The sequence below is a fragment of the Sceloporus undulatus genome, chromosome 2 (genome assembly GCF_019175285.1).
Source record: "Sceloporus undulatus isolate JIND9_A2432 ecotype Alabama chromosome 2, SceUnd_v1.1, whole genome shotgun sequence".
NCBI lineage: Eukaryota > Metazoa > Chordata > Lepidosauria > Squamata > Phrynosomatidae > Sceloporus > Sceloporus undulatus.
The window spans coordinates 148105326-148125825 of NC_056523.1; the positions used below are offsets into that span (position 1 = coordinate 148105326).

The 20500-nt window shown below is 42.1% G+C and overlaps 1 protein-coding gene across 9 annotated transcripts in view; it reads right to left on the minus strand.

Moving 5' to 3' along the window:
- Positions 1 to 5602: 5602 nt before the first annotated feature.
- Positions 5603 to 20500, minus strand: part of CEP131 (centrosomal protein 131) — a 35020-nt gene continuing 20122 nt past the window's right edge. For 2 of the 9 annotated variants that reach the window (XM_042452290.1, XM_042452289.1), the window contains exons 13-27: positions 19497 to 19688; positions 18944 to 19081; positions 18505 to 18630; positions 18081 to 18197; positions 16091 to 16120; positions 15475 to 15577; positions 14009 to 14210; positions 13099 to 13206; positions 12472 to 12589; positions 11350 to 11424; positions 11114 to 11256; positions 9617 to 9794; positions 8831 to 9027; positions 7511 to 7571; positions 5603 to 5975 (exon numbers count right to left, since the gene is read on the minus strand). In XM_042452290.1, the coding sequence (XP_042308224.1) occupies positions 5901 to 5975; positions 7511 to 7571; positions 8831 to 9027; positions 9617 to 9794; positions 11114 to 11256; positions 11350 to 11424; positions 12472 to 12589; positions 13099 to 13206; positions 14009 to 14210; positions 15475 to 15577; positions 16091 to 16120; positions 18081 to 18197; positions 18505 to 18630; positions 18944 to 19081; positions 19497 to 19688 (1863 nt within the window). In that variant the 3' untranslated portion in view covers positions 5603 to 5900. Of the gene's footprint in view, positions 5976 to 7510; positions 7572 to 8830; positions 9028 to 9616; positions 9795 to 11113; positions 11257 to 11349; positions 11425 to 12471; positions 12590 to 13098; positions 13309 to 14008; positions 14211 to 15474; positions 15578 to 16090; positions 16121 to 18080; positions 18198 to 18504; positions 18631 to 18943; positions 19082 to 19496; positions 19689 to 20500 lie in introns of all 9 variants that reach the window. The other 7 variants (XM_042452287.1, XM_042452286.1, XM_042452295.1 and 4 more) reach the window with 5 other exon arrangements.

Consider the following 20500-nt stretch of genomic DNA (forward strand, 5'->3'; position numbering starts at 1 on the left):
AAATTGGAAATCAGCACTGAACTCCTTTGCTGGTAACCATGCCAGCCATTTCTTCAGCCCCATGCAATATACCAGGGGTAATCGCCTTCTTTCTCCCTCTCTGTGCAAGCTTTTTCTCCCCCCGTGCTTACAAGCATGCCAGCATACCGAGGGCAGTTTGCACAGAGAACACTACAGGATAAATCTCTCTTCCACCCTCCCTCTGCACATCTGAAACAAAAGTGCTCTTTCTGGTAATGTTTTCCCACACTGGATTTCACATGATTAAATGTTTAAAGCCTGGCTGTTCATGCAGAGCTGCGATTAACAGCGTGACTGGCACTGCCATGTTCCACCCTGGGATGCTAAAGCATGGGATCCAAGGGCTTCCAAACACAGTGGACGATCAAAGTACAAAGACATGGAAGGGCAACCATTTGTAGACATGTTATGGTGATGAGACTCATCACAAAGTAACATTTTAAAACATTTTAAACACATGCATTTAATTTAAAAAAAACTCTCTACATTTGAAAATCCGACGGGCCAAAACACACTGCAGAAATAACCTAGTTTGAGATCACTTTAACTGCCCTTGGTCAATGCTAAGGAATTCTGGGAACTGCAGTTTTGTGAGACTTTAGCCTTCTCTGTCATAGAGCTCTGGTGCCACAACAAACTACAGTTCCCAGGATTTCCTAGCACCGAGCCAGGACAGTTAAAATGGTCTCAGACTGGATTATTTCTGCAGTGTGCTTTGGCCCCAAAGAGCAAGCTTCATTAAGTATTGAAGAGAATGTAACTGAGATGCGAGGGTGGCATTAAGAAGCTCAGCCTATGTAGTTAGCAGCCTACTGGAATTGACACCCAAGATCCTGACTTCTGATTTGCTGCTAAATGGTCCAGCGCAGTGTTCAGTCCTGTCATATGCAAGTGAGCACAGTAAAGGTTTTCCCCTCTCCTTCTGAACCATCCTGTTTCAGTAAGAAACTCAGTAATAATGTGCACTCTCGATGGCCTCTGCACAGAGAATTACAAATGTGTTCTGCATCACCCATCAGCAATTAAAATACCTGGAAAATGAATAAAAGGGGCAACTTTCAACTCTAGAGTAGTGCTATGGTGACATTTCCTCTAAAACAAAGTGTGCAAATTCCTATTGTTGTACCAAAGTACACTTGGCTGCTATAGGCAACACAGCTACTTTTCTGGAAGTACTTTGTGTCTTTTGAATAATTAAAACTCTCTTAGATAAATCATTAATGAAATAATGGAAATGAAGAGTTTGGGGCACTAGAAATATACTGCGGTAGAGCAATAAATTTATGAACAAGAAAAGGAATTAAAAATTTTCTAGGCAACAGAAAGAAACAGAATAAGCTCACAAAGCTGAAAAGAAACTGCCGTATTTTGAAGGAGGCCCTTTACTCTGTCCCACCACGTTCACAGGTACGCCTGGTGGGAACACAACAGGGAGCTTTCTCAGTGGCTACCCCTAGGGCCTCCCATCCTAGAGGTTAGACTGGCTCCCTCCTTGCTATCTTTCAACAGACAGGTGAAGAACCTTTTGTTTTGACAGACCTTTGAGGATGGAAAACGTAGGGAGAGTGAGTTTTGCATAATTTGCTGAATTTATTATTTGTTGTTTTATTTTTAACAGTGAATGTCTTCAACAGGTTTTAATTAGATAGCTTAATTTAAAATATAATTAAGCTATCTAATTAAAACCTGTTGAAGACATTCACTTCAACTATAAAACAAGCTATTGTCGCCGCCACCATTGTTACCCATGCTGCAATATAAATTTTGGAATCCATGATAACCCTTAATGACCCCTGGATGAACTCTAGCAGCCTGTCCTCCATTACTAGCAAGGCATGAGGACATGTACACCTCCCCTAAGGGAGCACCCATATTAACATCTCAGAGGGTCCAGGGAAGTCGCATGAAGGGATTATCTCAAGGCTAGGAAGAGTAAAAAGGATTACCTTCCCTGAAGCTATCAACCTCCTCCTCGAACCTATTGTCCAAGTGGCATAAGCCCTTTATACTATCTAAAGCAGACATCCAGGTGAAAAGAAAATCTTTAGAACACCTTTGTTTCGGCCAAGCCAGCCTCTTTGCCTCAAGCCAGATTTGGCCTATAAAAAGTCCCCACTTTGGCTGCTCAGCGCGCCATTTTCCAAGGTCTACTTGCTCCACGTCAGTCAGACCTCTGTTTTGGTAGCCGGCATTTCTGCTCAAACCCAGGTTGCGGAGCAGACTTGTCTCACTGTCCATCACTCCATTCGCTTCCCGGAGGGAATCTACATTCTGGTAAGCATCACCATTAGTAACGCCTGAAATCTGTTCCTATTTTCCAACCCTAATTTTCCTGAGTCCTGAGTGTGTGTGTGAGTGTATGTGCAACGCATGTGTTTTTCCCCTATTTTAATAAATTAGACATCTAGTTATTTAATATCCGTCTCAGCTTTATTTATTGGGATCCCCTGGTCTACTCCGTATACATATCGGGAGACGATTCTGCAAGGGCCGTCGTAGCAGGCCCTCCTCTTGCAATATTTGAGCTAATAACAATAATAATAAAATTCCCCTGAACGGACCCTTGGCTACACCATCGCCGCCGCCACCACCACTAATATCAGGCCTTTTCCCCAGTTTGGAACTTGAGGTAGCTTACAAACTTTCCCAAACTGGGGAAAAGGCCTGATAATATTATTATTATTATTATTATTATTAGTGGTGGTAGTGGTAGTAGCAGAGGTGGTAATAGTGGTAGAAGAAGCAGCTTCCCTCCATATCTTTATCACAAAATTTCTTTTCCTGCATCAAGTTTTTTTTACTGATCTGATTCACAGAAAATCTGCTTTGCTTTCCTTTTACAATTTTATTTAAGAGGAAAAATCTAACTCTTGCTTTATAAAGTCTCAGAAGGCAAAGCAAGTCTTAGTGACCAAGACCTTCACCATTGTTAACACAGATCTTACTCCAGCATCTTTGGACCAGCGAAACCAAAAGCATCAAAACAAAAATGTAACATTTTGGTGACTTGATTCTTAACAAAAATGGTGGGTGAAACAGCATGTCAACTGAAAACAAAAGGATATGCAAATATGCAGAACTGATGGAAGTCAACACATTCACTTATTCATAGAATTGAAATAAGAAATGCCCTAGATTCTTTTTTAACTACCCTCCCAGTTTTATTTCAGCCTTCTCAATTCTGGGTCATGGGTTGAACTGCCAGAGTGCTAAATCAGCCAACAGGAAACCTAATTGGTTAAGGTGCATAAGAGCCAAGAAAGGGATCTTTCAAAGATGTTTAAATTGTCATGTAATCATGCCACCTTTTGTGAACACTCCCATTATCCAAAGAGTCCAAGAGACAACACATAAAATAGAAAAGTAAAGCAGAAAACAAACTGATGAGATATCCAACTTTGAATATCTGAAAAAAAATATTAGCCCACAGGCAGGATGACATGTAGACCAAGTGCCAATAATGTTTTGACACTTCATAATTTGCCATGTGGAGATTGTGCTGTTCATATACAGGCTGGCATTCTGTTAGTTTCCCTTATGCTTGTATACATCTTTGGGGTGTTGCGGAGATTAGTATTCTTTTTCTGTCCTTCAGAGCTCAAAGCCCCACACCTTACAGTATAGACTCTGACCTCATCCTCACCCTCACCCCAAAATGTGGCCACTCTGTGCCTCATGGGAAGCAGGTAAGATTGGAGAAGAAGCTGCCTATGTACAGTGGGCCCTTGTTATCCGCTGGGGTTTGGTTCCAGAATCCCCCGTGGATAACAAAATCCATGGATGCTCAAGTCCCATCAAATATAATGGAAAAGGAAAATTATGTCTCTAATATAAAATGGAAACTCAAGGTTTGCTATTTGGAATCTATACTTTTAAAAATATTTTTAAGCCATGGATGCTTGAATCTGTGGATAAAAGGAGGGCTGACTGTACTCTTAGTGAGTCGCAAAAAGATAACATTAGCTCAGAGATCTCCAGAGGGCCCCAGTGGATCTCATCACTGCTGCAATCATTACACATCTGACTGTGACAACGTAGCCAGATGCTTCTTTGACTCTGCCCACTTACCATGAGGCACAGAATGGGGTGGGGTGCCTTCAGAGGCTTTACAGTAAATTGAGATGGTGGTGGTATATAGCACAACCTAGTATAGGTCAGCATGTGGCACAACTATACTACCATGAGTCACAAAGGATTGTAGCCAATGTTTGTTACCCCTCCCCATTTATATCATATATTTCTTCTTTCAAAATTGAAAGAACATACTTTAAAAGGCCATTTCTTTTGTTTGTCACACACAAATCTAGCTGGAATGTCAAGAACGCAGTAACTTATCAGTGATACAGAATTTGTCAGACTGAAGACTTCCTCATCCTTGCAGTTTATCATAGATAAAAGGAGGGTCACACCTTCCAATTAGCATGGTGTAAATGAGGTGTGCACAACTTCTTTGCCCCAAGTGTGAGATGTGGCAGGAGCTGGGTTCCACACCTCATAATACATGCACACATTCATTCTCTATCAACTCCATCTCAGCATGCTTCCACCACTTGCCAATCCACTGAGATAGATCACTGTTTACCCACTACCAGCAGGGGATCAGCAGTCATTAAAAACAGGCAACAGAATTTCCCTCCAGAAACTGGACAAGCTGCAGGGAGAAGTGGTTTGGCTCCTACTATAAAGGGAACAGCCTAGGGCTACATGTTGTGCATCTGTAGTATGTAACGGGGGCCCGTTATAAACGGGCACCCTAGGACGGACTCAGTCCGTGCTAGGATTAGAAAGGGGTGTCTCTTCCAGACGCCCCTAACCCTAGCACGGACTGAGTCCGTAACAAATGGCAGCGGCCGTTCCACACGGCCGCCGCCATCTTGACATAATGGACGCTCTGTGTCCGCACGTCGCATGGTGGAAGTGACACTGCGAGTGCGCGACTAGTGCCTCTCGGCGTCTCTTCTGGGGCCCAGAAAGGAGCACAATTTTCACGCTCCTTCTGTGCAGCGTCTGGACACTGCGTGGTTTGGCTGCTGCAGTTCCCGGACGTTGCAACTGGCGGTGGCAGCAGACTGCCGCTTCTCAGCGATCTGTAATGCGCCACAGAGAACCAAGAAGGCACCAAGCATTTTGACACAGGAAAGTGATTCCTTCTCAACCCTATGAGCAACTTGGTCTCCATGTTCTTCTTCCTCACCAACACAACTCAATTCTACAGTGAACAAGACAAGAATGAGACTCCTTCTAATCCTTGTACACCTAACTATAGGTTCACCATCCCTAGGAGGCATGTACCCCTCTCTTAATGGGATATAAAGTGGGAAAACACAGTTACTGTGGCACCTATCATCTACATATAAAATGGAATTTGCCAGGTGTCAAGGTCTGAACCAAACCATTTTCCAAAAACTGTGGGCCAAAAACTGCTGATAAGGTTTTGAGCTATCAGCATCTGGCCCATCAAGTGTCAGCTGAATAATGCAGAATCAAGAAAACTACAGACAGGCATCTTCTGAACAGCAAAAAGTAGCCTCCCTAAAGAATAGCATGGGCTCCTAAGGGAAAGATCATTGTGAGACTGTCCTCTTACAAAATCAGCTGGATTTTATTGTTAAAATACATCAGCAAAAACTGGGATACAGCCCAGGCTTCTTGTACAAGAGGTCAGATTTTAGGCACAAAGTAACATAACAAATTAAGAAATAATAAGTATTAATGAGAAAAAGAGTGACAGAGAAACAGGACATGAATCCCTCCCAGTCACATACAAATTAGCATTCATTTTATATTAGTCTCTTGCGGCTCACAGGAAGTCACTTTTCTTTTGCTGTGTGTGATCATGATGATCTTCCCTTACAAGGCTACTGGTGTTGGTGCAGCTGCTATTTGGCTGCTAGCAGCTGCTTACGCTGTTGGTCCAATAGGGCCTCTAAATGATCTGCCCTCTTCACAGCTGCCTGGAAAAAGAAAGGAATTCATTTCAAACATAGACCAGTTAAGGAGTAAAAGGAGGGTTAATCTGAGTAAGGATCTTATTGTCTCTAAAATAGCCTTACTCATCAGACTACGAGTGACAGCCAGATCTCTCATTTCCTTTCCAAAACACCCACTTTTGGTTATTTCAAGAGACGAGCCACATTACCACACTACACTCTTATAGTGCTACTATTCCACTTTTACTGCTCTGGCTGCCTCCTGTCATATTCTGAGGCTTGTAGATCAGTGAGGCCTAAGAGCTCTTTGGCTGAGAATTCAAAATGCCCATCCTTAAACTGCAAATCCCAGAATGCAACAGGAGGCATCCAGAGCAGTTAAAATGGAATAGCAGTACTATAAGAATTTAGTGCAGTAATCTAGAAGATGCCAGGTTGGATGGGCCACTGGTTCTATACTGTGTTTTATTCAAAGGATGGTTGAGTGAATATCCAAAACATTATTCGTTCTTTTATTCTCCAATGATCCCAAATACATTTGGCAGAAATATAACTTTTGTGAACATGACAGTCTGGGCTCATAAGATTTAGGAAAATCTAAATTTAAGTGGGAAAATCTAAATAGGAAAATACAAAGCTAAAGAAAATTACTAAACTCTGTCTTATTAGGATGTTACAGAAAACATTAATGGAAGCTAACTTATTCTTTCTACATTGTTGTGAACTTCTTGATTTTTAAAAAGGCTGTATTAAAATTCAATTTACAAAGATTTCACACTTTTTTGTGGATTCCTCCTCTCCAAAAAATAATGACTTAATTGAAATTATTTGAATTACTGAGAAATTATTTTTAATGGCAAGATTAAGGTTTGATTTCCAATATTTCTCATTTAGTATTACAGTGAATGGGGAAAATATTTGAAAGAGGAGACAGTCACGTGTTTGTTATGGGAAGAAAATTAGAGATTTGGAACAGACATAGGCCTTAAGCAGACTGGCAAAAGGAGCGGCCAGAGGCTGCTTCTGCCCTGATTGCTCCCTGTTTGGCGCTGGACTGTGGTGATCAGACGCCACAGTCTTGAGGCTGGCCACCACCATGGTCTGCAATGGACCACCAGCAAGGAGCACTTTTTTGTATTCCTGTTTGTCCAGGTTTGGGCTGGCTTAGGCAGCCACGGAGTAGCATCGGCCTGATCCGGGGGTGTGCATCATCTGAATGCCATGCCCCCAGATTGGCCTGAAGGTGGTGCTTTGGGCCAGTCTGTATCAGACCATAGTCATTTTTTAAATTATTATTAAAGACTGTGCATAGTCTCTTTATTACTACAGGAAGGGGAACATTTTATGATACATATGTGCATCTAGCCTTTGCCAAGTTTTGCTAAGTTACCTCAACAGCTGGCTTCTTTCTAAGTGGCAGAGGACTAATTCTGCCTTATCACATTCTCTACCAGTTCGTTGGACCTAATACATTAAAGACAGCATTACTTCTCTCCTTTTTTTCTTCCTTGCTTCTATACAGACAAGGGCAGAGATTGGCAGCCCTCAGAGAAGCTCACCTCATACTGTTTCCGAAGGGTGTTTACGGCCTCCTCTTTCTTCACAATTGCTGTTTTCACTCTACAGAGAAGGTAAAATCCAGAATGAAACCCAGATGTTTAAGATTAAAGCTGCCAGAGGCTGGGGCAGAGACAAAACAGAAATGTTTCTAATTCTAAAAGGACTACTTCCTCTGCTTTAAGCCTACATAGAATCCATCAGGTCATGGAAAGCCCTTTCCATACAAAGCATTAAGTACATGAAATCTTTTGATGTGCAACAGGAAACTTTGTGGAAAGGCTGTGATTTCTTTAGGTGCAGGCATTTGTGATGGTTTGAGGGGGCACTAAAATATCCTATTATACAGACCAGGTTGATTGACTGTAACTGCTAGTTTTAATTCCTGGCTGTAACTGCTGCTCTTAAAACAGAAATGAGAAATTTTATAAAGTAGGGGCAGGCAAAATCCCATGCTCCAAACATTGCTGGACTGCAAATCCAATCAGTCTTAGTCCACACTGTCAATGCTGTGAGATGCTGGGAAATGCACTCCGACTACATCTGAGAAGCCATACTTTGCCCATCCTAATATAAAGGGTTTGTCCTGAGTAATGATTGGGGGTTCAGGTTCCTGAGTGTTTTTGAAGATAATGCAGTTAATGGGAAAAATACATAAGGAAAGTGAAGATATGCTCTCCAGAAGTAAGTGACGTTTGAAACTATTAGCTGGTGAGGCAAGATGTACCATTCTGCCTACTATGTCTTCCTTAAGAACAAGAGAGCAATATCAAGCTTTATTCAAATATAACCAGCTCAGTTCATGGCATTCGTATCTATCATGACAAATGAGAAGTTCAACAGGGCATGCTTAGGCCTTAGAAAGAAAAGAGCCCTTAAAATACAGGAGTTGTACTATTCACTCTTAGCACTCATGATCAGTTCTGCAAATAAGGGAAAACACAGCCACCTGATCCAAATCAGCTGGGATGAGTGGGTTGCTTCATCTCTTTCCCCATCTTTCTGCCTTGCACATACACTGTCAGACAAAACTTTTAAATGGCACAGGCCATTTTGTGTAACCTTTACTTATCACTGGCATGTTATAGCAGATCTCTTTAAGTATATAACTGAAACAACTTGGTTAGTTTATACTTCAGCAAAGCTGCCAAAATACGAAATAACCAGCTTATGTTTTGGGTAGTTGGCATGAGAGGGGGAAGGGAAAGAGGGAATTGACAGTCACAACAATAATCTGGGATATGCCAACTCATAGCTCTAACACTGCCACCAGAACTAGGTCAACTCTAAATATCTACAAGAAAGGCAAGAACAATTATCACCTTTTATGAACTTCTTCCAGCTCTTCTTCTTTGTCTCGTGTCACTCTGTCTAGTTCTAAACGTTGACGGGCACGAAGTTCAGCCATCTCTGACTTGAGCCGTTTGTTTTCCTCTTCTGTGCTAACCAGCCGGTCAGCAAACTCCTGCCGGATAACCTCAGAAAGGCTGCTGCGTTCCTGAGCTAACTGGTCCCTCACCTGTTTACACAAAACACAGAGAGAAGGTGATTTCAAGTTACAGATGTGCAGAATATGTACAGTGGTCCCTTGGCATCTGCGGGGGTTTCTTTTCAGGACCCCTTGTGAATACCAAAATTCATGGATGCTTAAGTCCCATTAAATACAATGGCACAGAAAAATGGTGTCCCTTGTAAAACAAATGGCAAAAATCAGGGTTTGCTTTTTGAAATTTTAAAAAAATATTTTCAAGCCATGGATGGTTGAATCTGTTGATAAAGAATCTGTGGGTACAAAGGGCCAACTGTATAATCAGGAAAAACTTGGTGTTTCAAAGAAGTCAGGGCTCACACTGTCCTCCAGTGCCAAAATATTTTTATCCTTAACTCCATCTAATCCTGAGTTCCTATACCCAGCAATTTATACCCCGTGATCCTGAAACCTTACTCAAAGACAAGAACAATTTCCCGTCTCCCGTTCTCTGTCAAGTTTATTCTTTGCCCAGTTACAATCAAGATTTCTGTTATTCCTCCTCACCTTCCCTTCCTCCCACTAATCAGAGCTGGAAGAAGTGAAGGAAGGCAATTGCGCTCCTCTATGACAGACCCACCTTTCGGATATCCTCTGTCTCCTGTTCCTTCTGCCGCAGCAGGCTCTGTAGACCAAGAGTCTCCCCTTCTGTCTCTGACAGCCGCCCTTTCAGTTCATTGCAGCGCTCTTGAAGCCTGCGTTCTGACCGTTCTAGTTCCTGCAGTTCTGCTTCATATTTGTCCCGCACTCTCTTTATTCTGAATAGAGGGGGGGGAAAGACTTCACAATTAAGTGTTGAGCAGGCATTTGGAAACAATGCCCAGATTGTTCAGGAGACTTTTAAACTGTAATATATTTACCAATACCAGTTTATGACTGTAGTGGCTGTAGATAATATCAACAGCACAGCTATTCATATAGGAGATGAAGCAACAGTCTGTTTTTAGGATTTTACATGACCTTCATGTTTAATGCACAGCAAAGTGTGGGAAAGAGAAAGGATGTATCCTCAACACAATCTGTATCTGCTACAAGCCTGTAAATTGCCTTACAGTTCCTGCAAGGTAAGGCAGACATCAGATTTCCCTTGCTTCTTGTAGTGAAATCATCCAAACAACACTGTGGCAACAAACTTAAGAAGCCAATGTACAGGACTCAGCACTTGCATTATAAATCATAAAAGAACCATAACCAGAAATCCCAAACAGAAAAGTTTAGTATTCAAATCAATAAGCAAAACCCTAAAATAATACAAGCTCCTTACAACACATTCCATCTATCATCTTTCTTGAGACACACAACCAGAGATAAGACGTTTTCAATGATTCATAAGAAATGGTTTGGGTTTCAGGTTGTGGAGCATTTCATCACAACTAAGGACAAATAAGGTATGCAAATAAAAACTACTTCACCTTTTTTTTTTAAACAAAATGTGTATGCATGTAAAGGTAACCAAATCCAAGGAAGCTTCTCTACCTTTTAGGCTCAAAAACACAATTCAGCACCTTTTCATAGGGCCTGATGCAAACAAAGAGAACTCTAAAGCAACAGCAGTGACAATGCATATGAGTAACTCAGAAGAAAGGAACCTAATCTATGCAATGAAGTCCAAAGAGAAGAAGCAGAAGCACATAGTCATAAAAGAATCTTGGCAATCCCATCAGCAAACACGACAGTTACTTTTTGCTTAAAGCAGCTGATCCTTTGAGGAAAGTAATAAAAGGAGAATGAGGCATAAGTAGAGTCACCCACAAGAACGCAGGAGGAAATCTACACTCTCTTCTGGAGCCTAGCAAGAGTCATTAATAGTTTACAGAACTCCTTTTCAAAGTTTTCCAAATGGGAAACCAAGAATTTCCAAAAATCAGATATCCAGTTATGTGCACAAACTGTGCTGAAACACAAATCTGGCTGTAAGTACTTCTTTCCTGTGCAAGCAGGCACAACTGCAATCCATGTTTCACAACAATAAACAGAATTATACAGGTTTATAAAGAGTCTAACCCAAAATATACTTTAGGAAGCACAGTTAAAAACTATGGTAACCAGCTCTCATTTGCATATACCAATTCTTTACCTGTTCTCTGTGACTCTTTCACACTCTTCCTTGGAAGAAGACATGTCAGCCTCTAGCCGCTGGATTACCAATTCAATCTCCTTGTCCCTTTCTTTCCGAACTTCTTCTCTCAGCTCTCTCTCCCGAGCAAGTAACCAGGCTTCCTGAGAAGAGTGCAAGAAAGACCATGTAAATTTAATCTGAGCAATGAAGAACCAGTAAGAATATGACTTAAAGAGGAAAACAATAAAAAGTACCTCCTTTTTCAAATAGTTGGCCTCCCAAGCTTGCTTCTCTATTTCCAGCTGTACCTTTAGGGACTGCACCTCTGCCTTGAAGGAAGAGGAAGAAGCATACTGAGTAAAAGAGACAGAGCCTGCTCCCAAGACCTCCTTCTTATCTCTAACATATTAGGTCTGACAGTTGTCTGGACCAAAACTGGCACAGTTTGGCCAGAATTATTTTGAAAAGGAATCACTATTCCATCTGGAATAGATTTGCATTATTCTTTTAGCACAGATAGATCTTAATAACTGGAGGATGGAATAGTAGATTAAGCTCATTTCAGTTTTTTGCCCTTCGAGAGTTAGGGGCTTCAGTGAGGACAGCCTGTAGCAAATGAGGAGCACAACTGAAGATGCCTTCCCCCCTACCCTTGGTGCTTACTGACTTTAAAACCTTTTAGACAAGAAATAACAGAACATAAAAAATTCAAGCAGATAATAAGACATGCCTAAATTTTACCACCTTCAACAATTTTTAAAAACTCTTGTACGTCTTCTGTCTCAGTTTTGTGTTTTGCCTTCCAGCCCAACCTCTATTCCTCATTGAACAGGAAGACGGCTGGAAGCAGAATGGTCTTGTATTCTAATCCTGTAATGTAAGGCGTTGACAAAGACTAAGGTCATAGCTAAAATTTGTTCACCAACACCCAAGACCAATCAATCAGAACTGAAATGGCAAGTACTGATTATACGAGGAAAAGTTTTTTTGTTGATCTGTATCCAACAACTTATATTTAGTTCTGTGACTGACAGAAGTGTAGAAGAATTCTAAGTACAGCATGCCACATGCCACTCATCTTGTGGGAAACTGTCCAAATTCAACAGGGTATGAAGAGATCAAATAGAGAGCATTACTACATAATGTACAACAGGGGGTTGTCTGCTGGGAATTGTGGGGAGCAGAAGAGGATGCCCTCTGACTAACAGATGTAAATGTAGTTGTAGTTTTAAAAAGCTAGAACTTCAACTGTGGAAAGCAGGGTGTGATCAAAATATGGGAGAAGAAAACCCACATATTTTGAAAGAAAACTGATATGTGATAAGACATATTTGAAAACAGGCAGAAATCCCCAGGGTTATAAAGTAACCACAGACCTGATGGCGTCGCTCCTGCTCTTCCTTTCCTTTCTCATATTCCTCTTTCAAAGCTTTGGTGACAACAGAGCTGTTCTCTTCCAGCTGCCGCCTCAGATCCTCCAGCTCAGCTCTCTGCCTGCAGAACAGAGATCAGTATCGTTATAAACCTAACAACCTCCTACCCCAAATTGGCAAGGTAATCCTAAAACCAAATATCATCTCTCTAGAGAAACAGAGGAAAACTGATCTCCAATCTTGGCTACTCTTCCAACACAGGACAGGGGTGGGGGAGGAGGAGAATAGCACTGTCCAATTAACCTGGCCACTATATTTCTAGCACATTGTTTCTAGCACATTTCAAACACAGTATAAGAAAACAAGCCACATATGGCAATGCTCTTGCTTTGACTAGGCTGTCCACTGTAAATTGACCAAACTGCTCCAGTCTCATTCAGTACTTATGCGGTGAGTATGACATGCTAATGATGGAAACAATACATGTTTGATATGGATCCTGAGCTCTGCATTGGGAGTTAAATACTTTGTGGGTTTTTTTCCTGTTGAATGCACTTCCAGAGCAGACTGCCAAAACATATGGATTCTAGACACACATATCAGTTCTGAATTCAGCATACTTTCTCTCACCTGGCTGCCTGCTGACTGAGCCTCTCCTTCTCTTCAGCCACTTCACTGTACAGCCGACGACGCTGTTGCTGTAGAGCTTGCTCCTCCTGCTCCAGCTGCTTCTCATACCTGTGTAGAGGGACTCTTTCAGACATGGTCCTACCATGGGAGTTGTAACCTTGGCTTGGCTCACTGTTTAAGAGCGAGCAGCAAGGCCAGTGATTTCCTTTGCTAAGAGAAAATGGAAGAAGACAGACCACCCCTTTGAGGACTATAAAACACAATTCAGTCATGAAGCCTAATACAGAAGTACAAAACTAGATTTCCCTCAAGAGACAAGAAAATTGCAGAAAGCAAAAGCCCTGCAGCAGAGGCCATGAGGCAGTCTTGACTAAAAATCTCAGTAAGAATACTAATAAAGGTAAGGGCAGATTTTTTTCAGAGAATGCCATCCACAGCCCATTCAGTTTACCTGCTGCCTGTCCCACCACACAACACCTGCCCTGGTCCTTTGATGCCAAGACTGACAGCCAGAGCAGCACCATAATGCTGTTACTAGGCAAGATACACAATGCAACCTCATGGCAAATGCCAATCTGCAGCCCTATTCTTACATACAGGGGGAAAAAGAGAGAGAGAGAGAGAACAACTAATGCTGCAGTATATCAAATCTACACCATTTTGTTAGTTAGGTTATCACCAGCTAAGTGAACTGTTGGCACATTTTGCTGGACTATTACTTTCTCAAACAGGATCCACCAGCAATCAAACTGTAAAGTAGGAATACAAGTAGCACTCCTTGCTGTCACCCTCTTCTGTGCATTACCTCTCCCTGAAATGATGCTTTTGCACACTTGCAACAGTCATCTTCCATTTTCCCATCCCTTCCTATAAGGCTGTCATACAAACTCCCTCCTGGCTCTCTTCGTACCGTTGCCTTGCCAATTCTCGCTCTCGCTGCCCCTGTTCTTCCTTTTCATGTTCCAGCATCTCCCTTAGCTCCTCAGCTTGACGTACATAGCGCTGGGCTGCTCGTTCATCTGACTGCAGCAACTCTGCTTCATGCAGTGCTTTCAGTTTTTTGATCTCTAGCTTATGCTTAGCAATTAGCTTCTGGATCTCAGGTTCTAGACCTGCATGGGAAAAGTATGGGAAAGACAATGAACAGGAAAGAATTGTGGACTGCTTACATGTGCATTTGGTGTATACCCACGAAGACTGAACCACTTTCAGAAAAAGCTCACCCTCCAATATACCCTGTGGCCCTTCTTCATGTGCTATCACTTGCTAAAATAGTTGGCCTTTGTATAAAATTAATACAGCAGTTACATTACTTTTATATTTAATGTACACCTGCATCCTTTATTCACAGCACATCACACAAAGAGAACTGGTGCTCATCAACATCTTCATGCTAGCTGAAAAACTCTGATCCTTTACTGAATTTCAGGCTTCATGTCTACTATACAGATACAAAAGTTCTTCCAATCCTACAGGAGATCTGCCATCATGATTTCAATTGCAAACAACAACAAAGCCTGTAATATCCTTCTAATCAGAACTGAGTTAAGGAAAGAGAACAATGAGGACCAATCTGACACTTGGTTCTTTAAAGTAATAGAAAGACTACCTGATAAGATCAACAGATCTTGGCCAGGAGATCTGTGCCAGGAGAAGGCAAGATATAAATAAGAGAAAAGGAAAAGAAGCCCCTTTGTATCATAACGCTTGATATCTACTATTCTATAATTCTTTTTTCGGCGCTGTATAGACCGGCGCTATGCGCCGGCCTGCACACATACTAGGGTTGCCTTGGGGCATCCTTTCCAGACGCCCTGCAATCCTAGTACATTGCCACGGCGTAGTAATGGCGGCGCCCTTTCTACATGGGGGCTGCCATTACAACGTCACGGCCTCGCCGCCTCCAAATGGGGCGGCATGGATGTGACGTCTTGGTGCTGCTGAAGGGCGCCTGTGGCGCCCTTTCAGCAGCGTCGAAAGGAGCTCCGAAACAGAGCTCCTTCCTTTGTTTGTGTCGCTGGCGCAGCATTTACATGGCTGTGCCAGTGACACAAAGGAGAAAGGGGCCGAGTAGCCCCTTTCTCACTTTCCCCACCCCTTTCCAGGCCGCGGGGAAGCGACCTTTTGCCACTTCTCCACGGCCTGGAAAAGTGGAGGATCGGGGCCTCAGGGCTGCTGCTGTGGCAGCTGAGGCCCCAATCCGTTAGGGAAAGGGGCGGATGCAGGCCGCCCCAAAGGGGTGGTCTGTACACCGCCTTCGTTCCCTGGCACCACTACAGTACTAATGGGGATCAATTATGTGGCGCTACTAGTTCCATGGTGAAGAGGCAGATCCTGGTATGAAAATGTAATACACCCACGAAAGCCTATATATACCTTTAACAGTGATCTCTTTGATCTTCTTGGTTTTCTCATCAATCCATTTCTCCCGGCGGATTTTTTCTGTGGCACTCATTAGCTCTTTTAGCTTCTTTATTTCCTGGGTGTGAAGAAAAGGAAAACAGTGGCAAACCACAGATCAGATACATCTTCATTAAATAGTAACAATATGCTACAATGAAACTGCTAAGTTGTGAAGTGTCAGAAAGCAGTAGGCACACACCCTAGTGGTACTGTCCTCACCTACTGATGACACCTGTCATATCTTCAGCCTCATTCACGTCTATCTCCTCCATTTTATGAACTAAGGAGGTATCTGAACCTGTGTCTACATTCCAATTAATGTGTACGTAGGCAGTAACATATATTGAAACACTTGAGAAAAGCTGATGGGGGTTACTTCATGGACAACTTCACCAAATGGCTGTTCAACTGGTCAGTAAGATGGGTGTTAAAAGAATAGCTCTTTGCCATAAGCCACCCTATCCATATCGCCAAAGGAAAGTAAATCCTGGTGCCACCTACACAATTCAGGAATAACTGAACCTATTGGATCCAGAGAGGTGAAAGGGACAAAATCTGAAACTGAAGAACATGCACAGAAAAGGTTTACCTCACAGAGGGGACCCAAAGTGCGCCAGACCTAGAGAGAAAGAGGGAGATGTGAGAGCAAGAGGGAAAGAGAAAGGAGCATGAACTGAAGAGTTTTGAGGGAAAATGCAAGGAAGCAGCTGGAGCAGAAGACAGAATACTCCTTAATACTCATTAAGTGGGGAGTCACTTAAGCACACCCTGTTGCAGCAAACAGAGCAGTTGGGCTACCTGCATCTTTTCAAAGAACTTCCCAAGGCAAGAGCACTAGCTAAGAATTATGAGGACTTCTACCAAAGAACCAAAACAGTTCAATAAAGCAAAAGACCCTCCTTGGTGTTGGCAAAATTACCATTGCAGACTTTAGCTAATGGCTATCCCACCTTTTCTGGAGTTCCCCTCCACCAACATCTAAGCCACAAAGACTAGGCATTCTTCACTCTACTATCTGCAGTTCTATAATATTAACTAGTCCACGTGAGATAATAAAAATGCAAAAGATTGCTAGATCAGACAAAAAGCCTATCTAGACCAGCATATTTCCAACATAAATGCCTATGGAAATCTCCAGTTAAAATCTCTGCTTAATAAGAGTTTTACAAACTACTAATAATAACATCTAGAACATTTTGGCTTACTAATTACACCTGCCTTTCCACAGGCAGCTGTATGATCAAAATGAAGTCTGCATGGTAGGACTTCGATTTATTTTGAAAAAGGGAGAATTGCAACACAGGATTGAGTGGCTGCCTGTGAAACATGTTTCTGTGGATGAATATAAAGAGATAAGGGAGATGGCTCTGTTCTCTTGTTTAGGATAAACCCACTTATCAAGGAATAGTAACACATCCCTTGCTCAGCTAAAATGTTCTTTTCTGATTTTATATAATCAGTACAACACTCCTATAAACAACCATGCTGATGTACACTCATCCTATGTAATACAGGAGACTGACAGCCTAACATGACTTAGCCTTAGGCACTGGGCTGTATAGCTAATTCTGCCCCCGTTTCATTCGGTGTTAAGTGGCTGTTCAGAGAAAAGGAGGATGAACTGCCACTGGCCAAGACAGTTTCATCCAAGATACCTCAGTATGAATCCACTAATCCAGAAAAGATCACTATGACCATAATATCTATTTGGAGATACAGCATCAAAAATAAAAATGCACTTTCCTGTTATTCCTTCAACTACAGGATGTTTGTCAGTGTTAGAAGATACTTCTTTTTAAGAGTGCTAAGCTGTACTTATATATTTTTAATCACTGTCATGTGACTCCACTTTATTCCAAATATGAATGCCCCCCCACTTTAGTTTAAAAAGCAGTATTTCAGGTTAAAAGCAGTTACTCAGTTGGAACAAAGAAACTAGCAGCTCCAAGCAGAGTGGCTTGAATGCATCCTGTCATACTATGCTTAAGAGTCAACAACTATATCACACCCTCACCATTATCAGTATGTACAGCTTCCAACATGCAAAGAAAAAATGTTCTGGTAGGCTTAACCAAGAGTCTTCCAATCAGTTTTGTTATCATGTATTTGGAGGCCTTTTCCACTGGAGAGGTTACAAAAAGAGAGAGGAACTGAGTGCATTAAAAATATAACTTCCTTATTATAGACAACCTTAAGACCTTCCCCTGCTCTTCCAACATTTTGCATCTCTCATTGGCTGAACAGGTGGGAGTCCTCAGGAGGGCACCCTGGTTCCTCAGGGTCTGTCAGATAACTGAATGTGAACCATTTTAACACTCTAGTTTATTTGGTCCAAAACACACTGAAGAAATAATCCAGTTTGAGACAGCTTTAACTGCCCTGGCTCAGTGCTGAGGAAACCTGGGAACTGTTGTTTATTGTGGCACCAGAAGGCTAAAACTATCACAAAATTACAGTTCCCAGAATTCTCTAGCACTGAGCCAAGGCAGTTAAAGTTATCTCAGACTGAATTATTTCTGCAGTATGTTTTGGACCTTTGTTGCAATCCCACCACCACAGTACTAATGCCATTTCCTCACCAACTCATGCTGCTCTTGCATTTGAGCAATTTTCTTTGTGTATTTCTGATCCACTTGCTTCAGTTCAGCCACCACTGCTTCACATTTCTCACTCAGAGTTTTCTTATCATCAATGAGCTGAAAGGTAAATGCAAGGGAAAACATATGAGAGTAACTGCATCTAGTATAGTAGTACACTAACTGGCAATCATAGAACAAATGGCCCAAATTGCCATCTGATGTAGGAGAGGGCCCTTACCCATCCACCCACATCCTAGTCAAGTACTATATTTTCAACTGGTACGCCAGTTGACATAAAGAGGGTTGAAAATCCAGATATGCTAGTAGTACAAGGAAATCTAGAAAGGAGATTGCAAATAAAATGAATAGGATAACCTCTCTACCTTCCAGGCCCGATCTGTTAAAAAAAAGAAGGGGGGGTTACCTGGTCAATGAAAGCCAGGTGCCGTTGGATAGCTGCCTCATACTGCTCCCTCTGCAAAGCCAGCTGGCGGCTCAATTCCTTCTCTGTCTCTTTGACATGCCGCACAGTCAGCTCCCGCTGCTGAGCCTGTCAGGATAAGGGGCAATAACTAGGGCATTTTAAGGACATCCACAAGCTAGGCTATGTAGAGTTCTCAAATTAAATTGGGGGGGTGCTGGGGGGGCATAGGCATACTGATCTCTAGGCAGAGAACCTGTCCATGAAGATGCTCATGGATAATTCTGGTTTCACAAAAGTGGCAAACAGAGCAGGGCTTTGCCCTTCTGGTTTCTCAGGATTACATCTGTTACATAACACAGGGCTCTGTGATACATTTTGACTCTCTCCCTCTTCTTGAGCACATGCAGACCTCCCCAGAAATCAGGCTCTTGTCACCCACCAGGGCTGTCTGTAGTAATGTAATGGCTCTCTTCTTCTCTTCTACTTCCAGCTTTAGCCTCATGATGGAACTGGTAACTTCTGTGGCAACCGCTGAGGCCTGCTCCAGGTGAGCTAGCTCTTCTTCTGACAAGAGCCCCTGATAAATGTGATAACCAACAAGAGAACAGGATGAGAATGAGGGACAGCCACTGCCTCAGCAACCTAATGCAGATACTATCTTCAGTAGTCTAATAAATAAGTATCCAAAGCTTTTCCTCTCATAGGGAACACTGTTCCTACACATTACTGGTTGCAATCCACCCTCCTCACTTTCTGAGGCAGATCCAAGCACCCAAGGCCTCTCAATGGTTATTCCATGAGAATAGAAGGTCAGCCATTTATGGATGTAGGATGGCGCCAAGCAGCAAGATACAACCCTTATCTCAAGATGATTGTATGATTATACAAATCCAATCTTTTCTTCCCCTTCAGCAACAGAGAAATTACAATTTCTTGCATAATGACTATACCCATGTCTACTGAAAGAAAACTTCATGCCTTTACAAGCTCACCTCTCGGTGTGAAGCAGAGGCAGCTGACCTAGGTCGCTCTTGCTCTGATTTTTCCATCTCATCCAAAAAGCTAATGATGCTCTGAAGTTTTGCTTCTGAGAGTAATGTGCCTTCCTCAGGGACTCCCAGAGAGCAATTCAGTTTACCAAATTTCTCCAAGTTGTCAGCAGTCAGGGAATTTGAGTTTGCCTCCTGTGTTGAGAGGGGAAATGTCAATATGTTAGATCTGAACACCAGTGGCAGAAGAGAACAGGGGAACTTCATTTATTAAGTGGTGAATAACAATGAAATTGCTGTGGACATCAGCCTGTTGTGGGCATCAGATTACTCAGGAAAACCAACCTTGGTTCACTTTAACTGCAAATACTGTATATACTTCATATATAGATCTAGAAATTTTAGTCAAAAATTTACCCCAAAAACCTTGGTCAACTTATTCACAGGTCAACATAAGTACTGTACTATGTTTTAGTGCTTATCAAAAATGAACTATCCCCTTCTTGGAGCAGTGGCAAAAGGTGAGAGCTTTCTCTGCCACTGGAGCACCTAAAAATACACAGATCCTCTACTCTCTACCATGGTGCCACTTCTGACTTTTTTGAATGTATGGGCAGAAAAATGGTGGTGGTCGTGGCAGCTATTTGGTACTTCTTCTCAAAGGTGTGCCAAGAATTGGGCTTTGATGTATCTGAATAAGACATTTGCGTATGTTTGCAAGCTTTTCTGGGTTAAAATCAGGCAAAGTTATCACATTAAAGTTAAAGGCTTTAACAACTGCTAATGTAGTTGCCATTTTATTTGCCTTGCCTTTTCATCCTTTTTGACATGTACACATTTTCTTAATGCCAACTGTGCCTAGTCACCTCCCTCAACATTACACAACCACAATTTATTGTAGTTCCCTCCTCATCCATCCAGCCTTTAGGGTGAGCACATTTATAGCTGCTGGAATTTTGTTAAGTTCTTTGGCATAATTTTCCTTTGCTTTGTACTTTACATCCTTT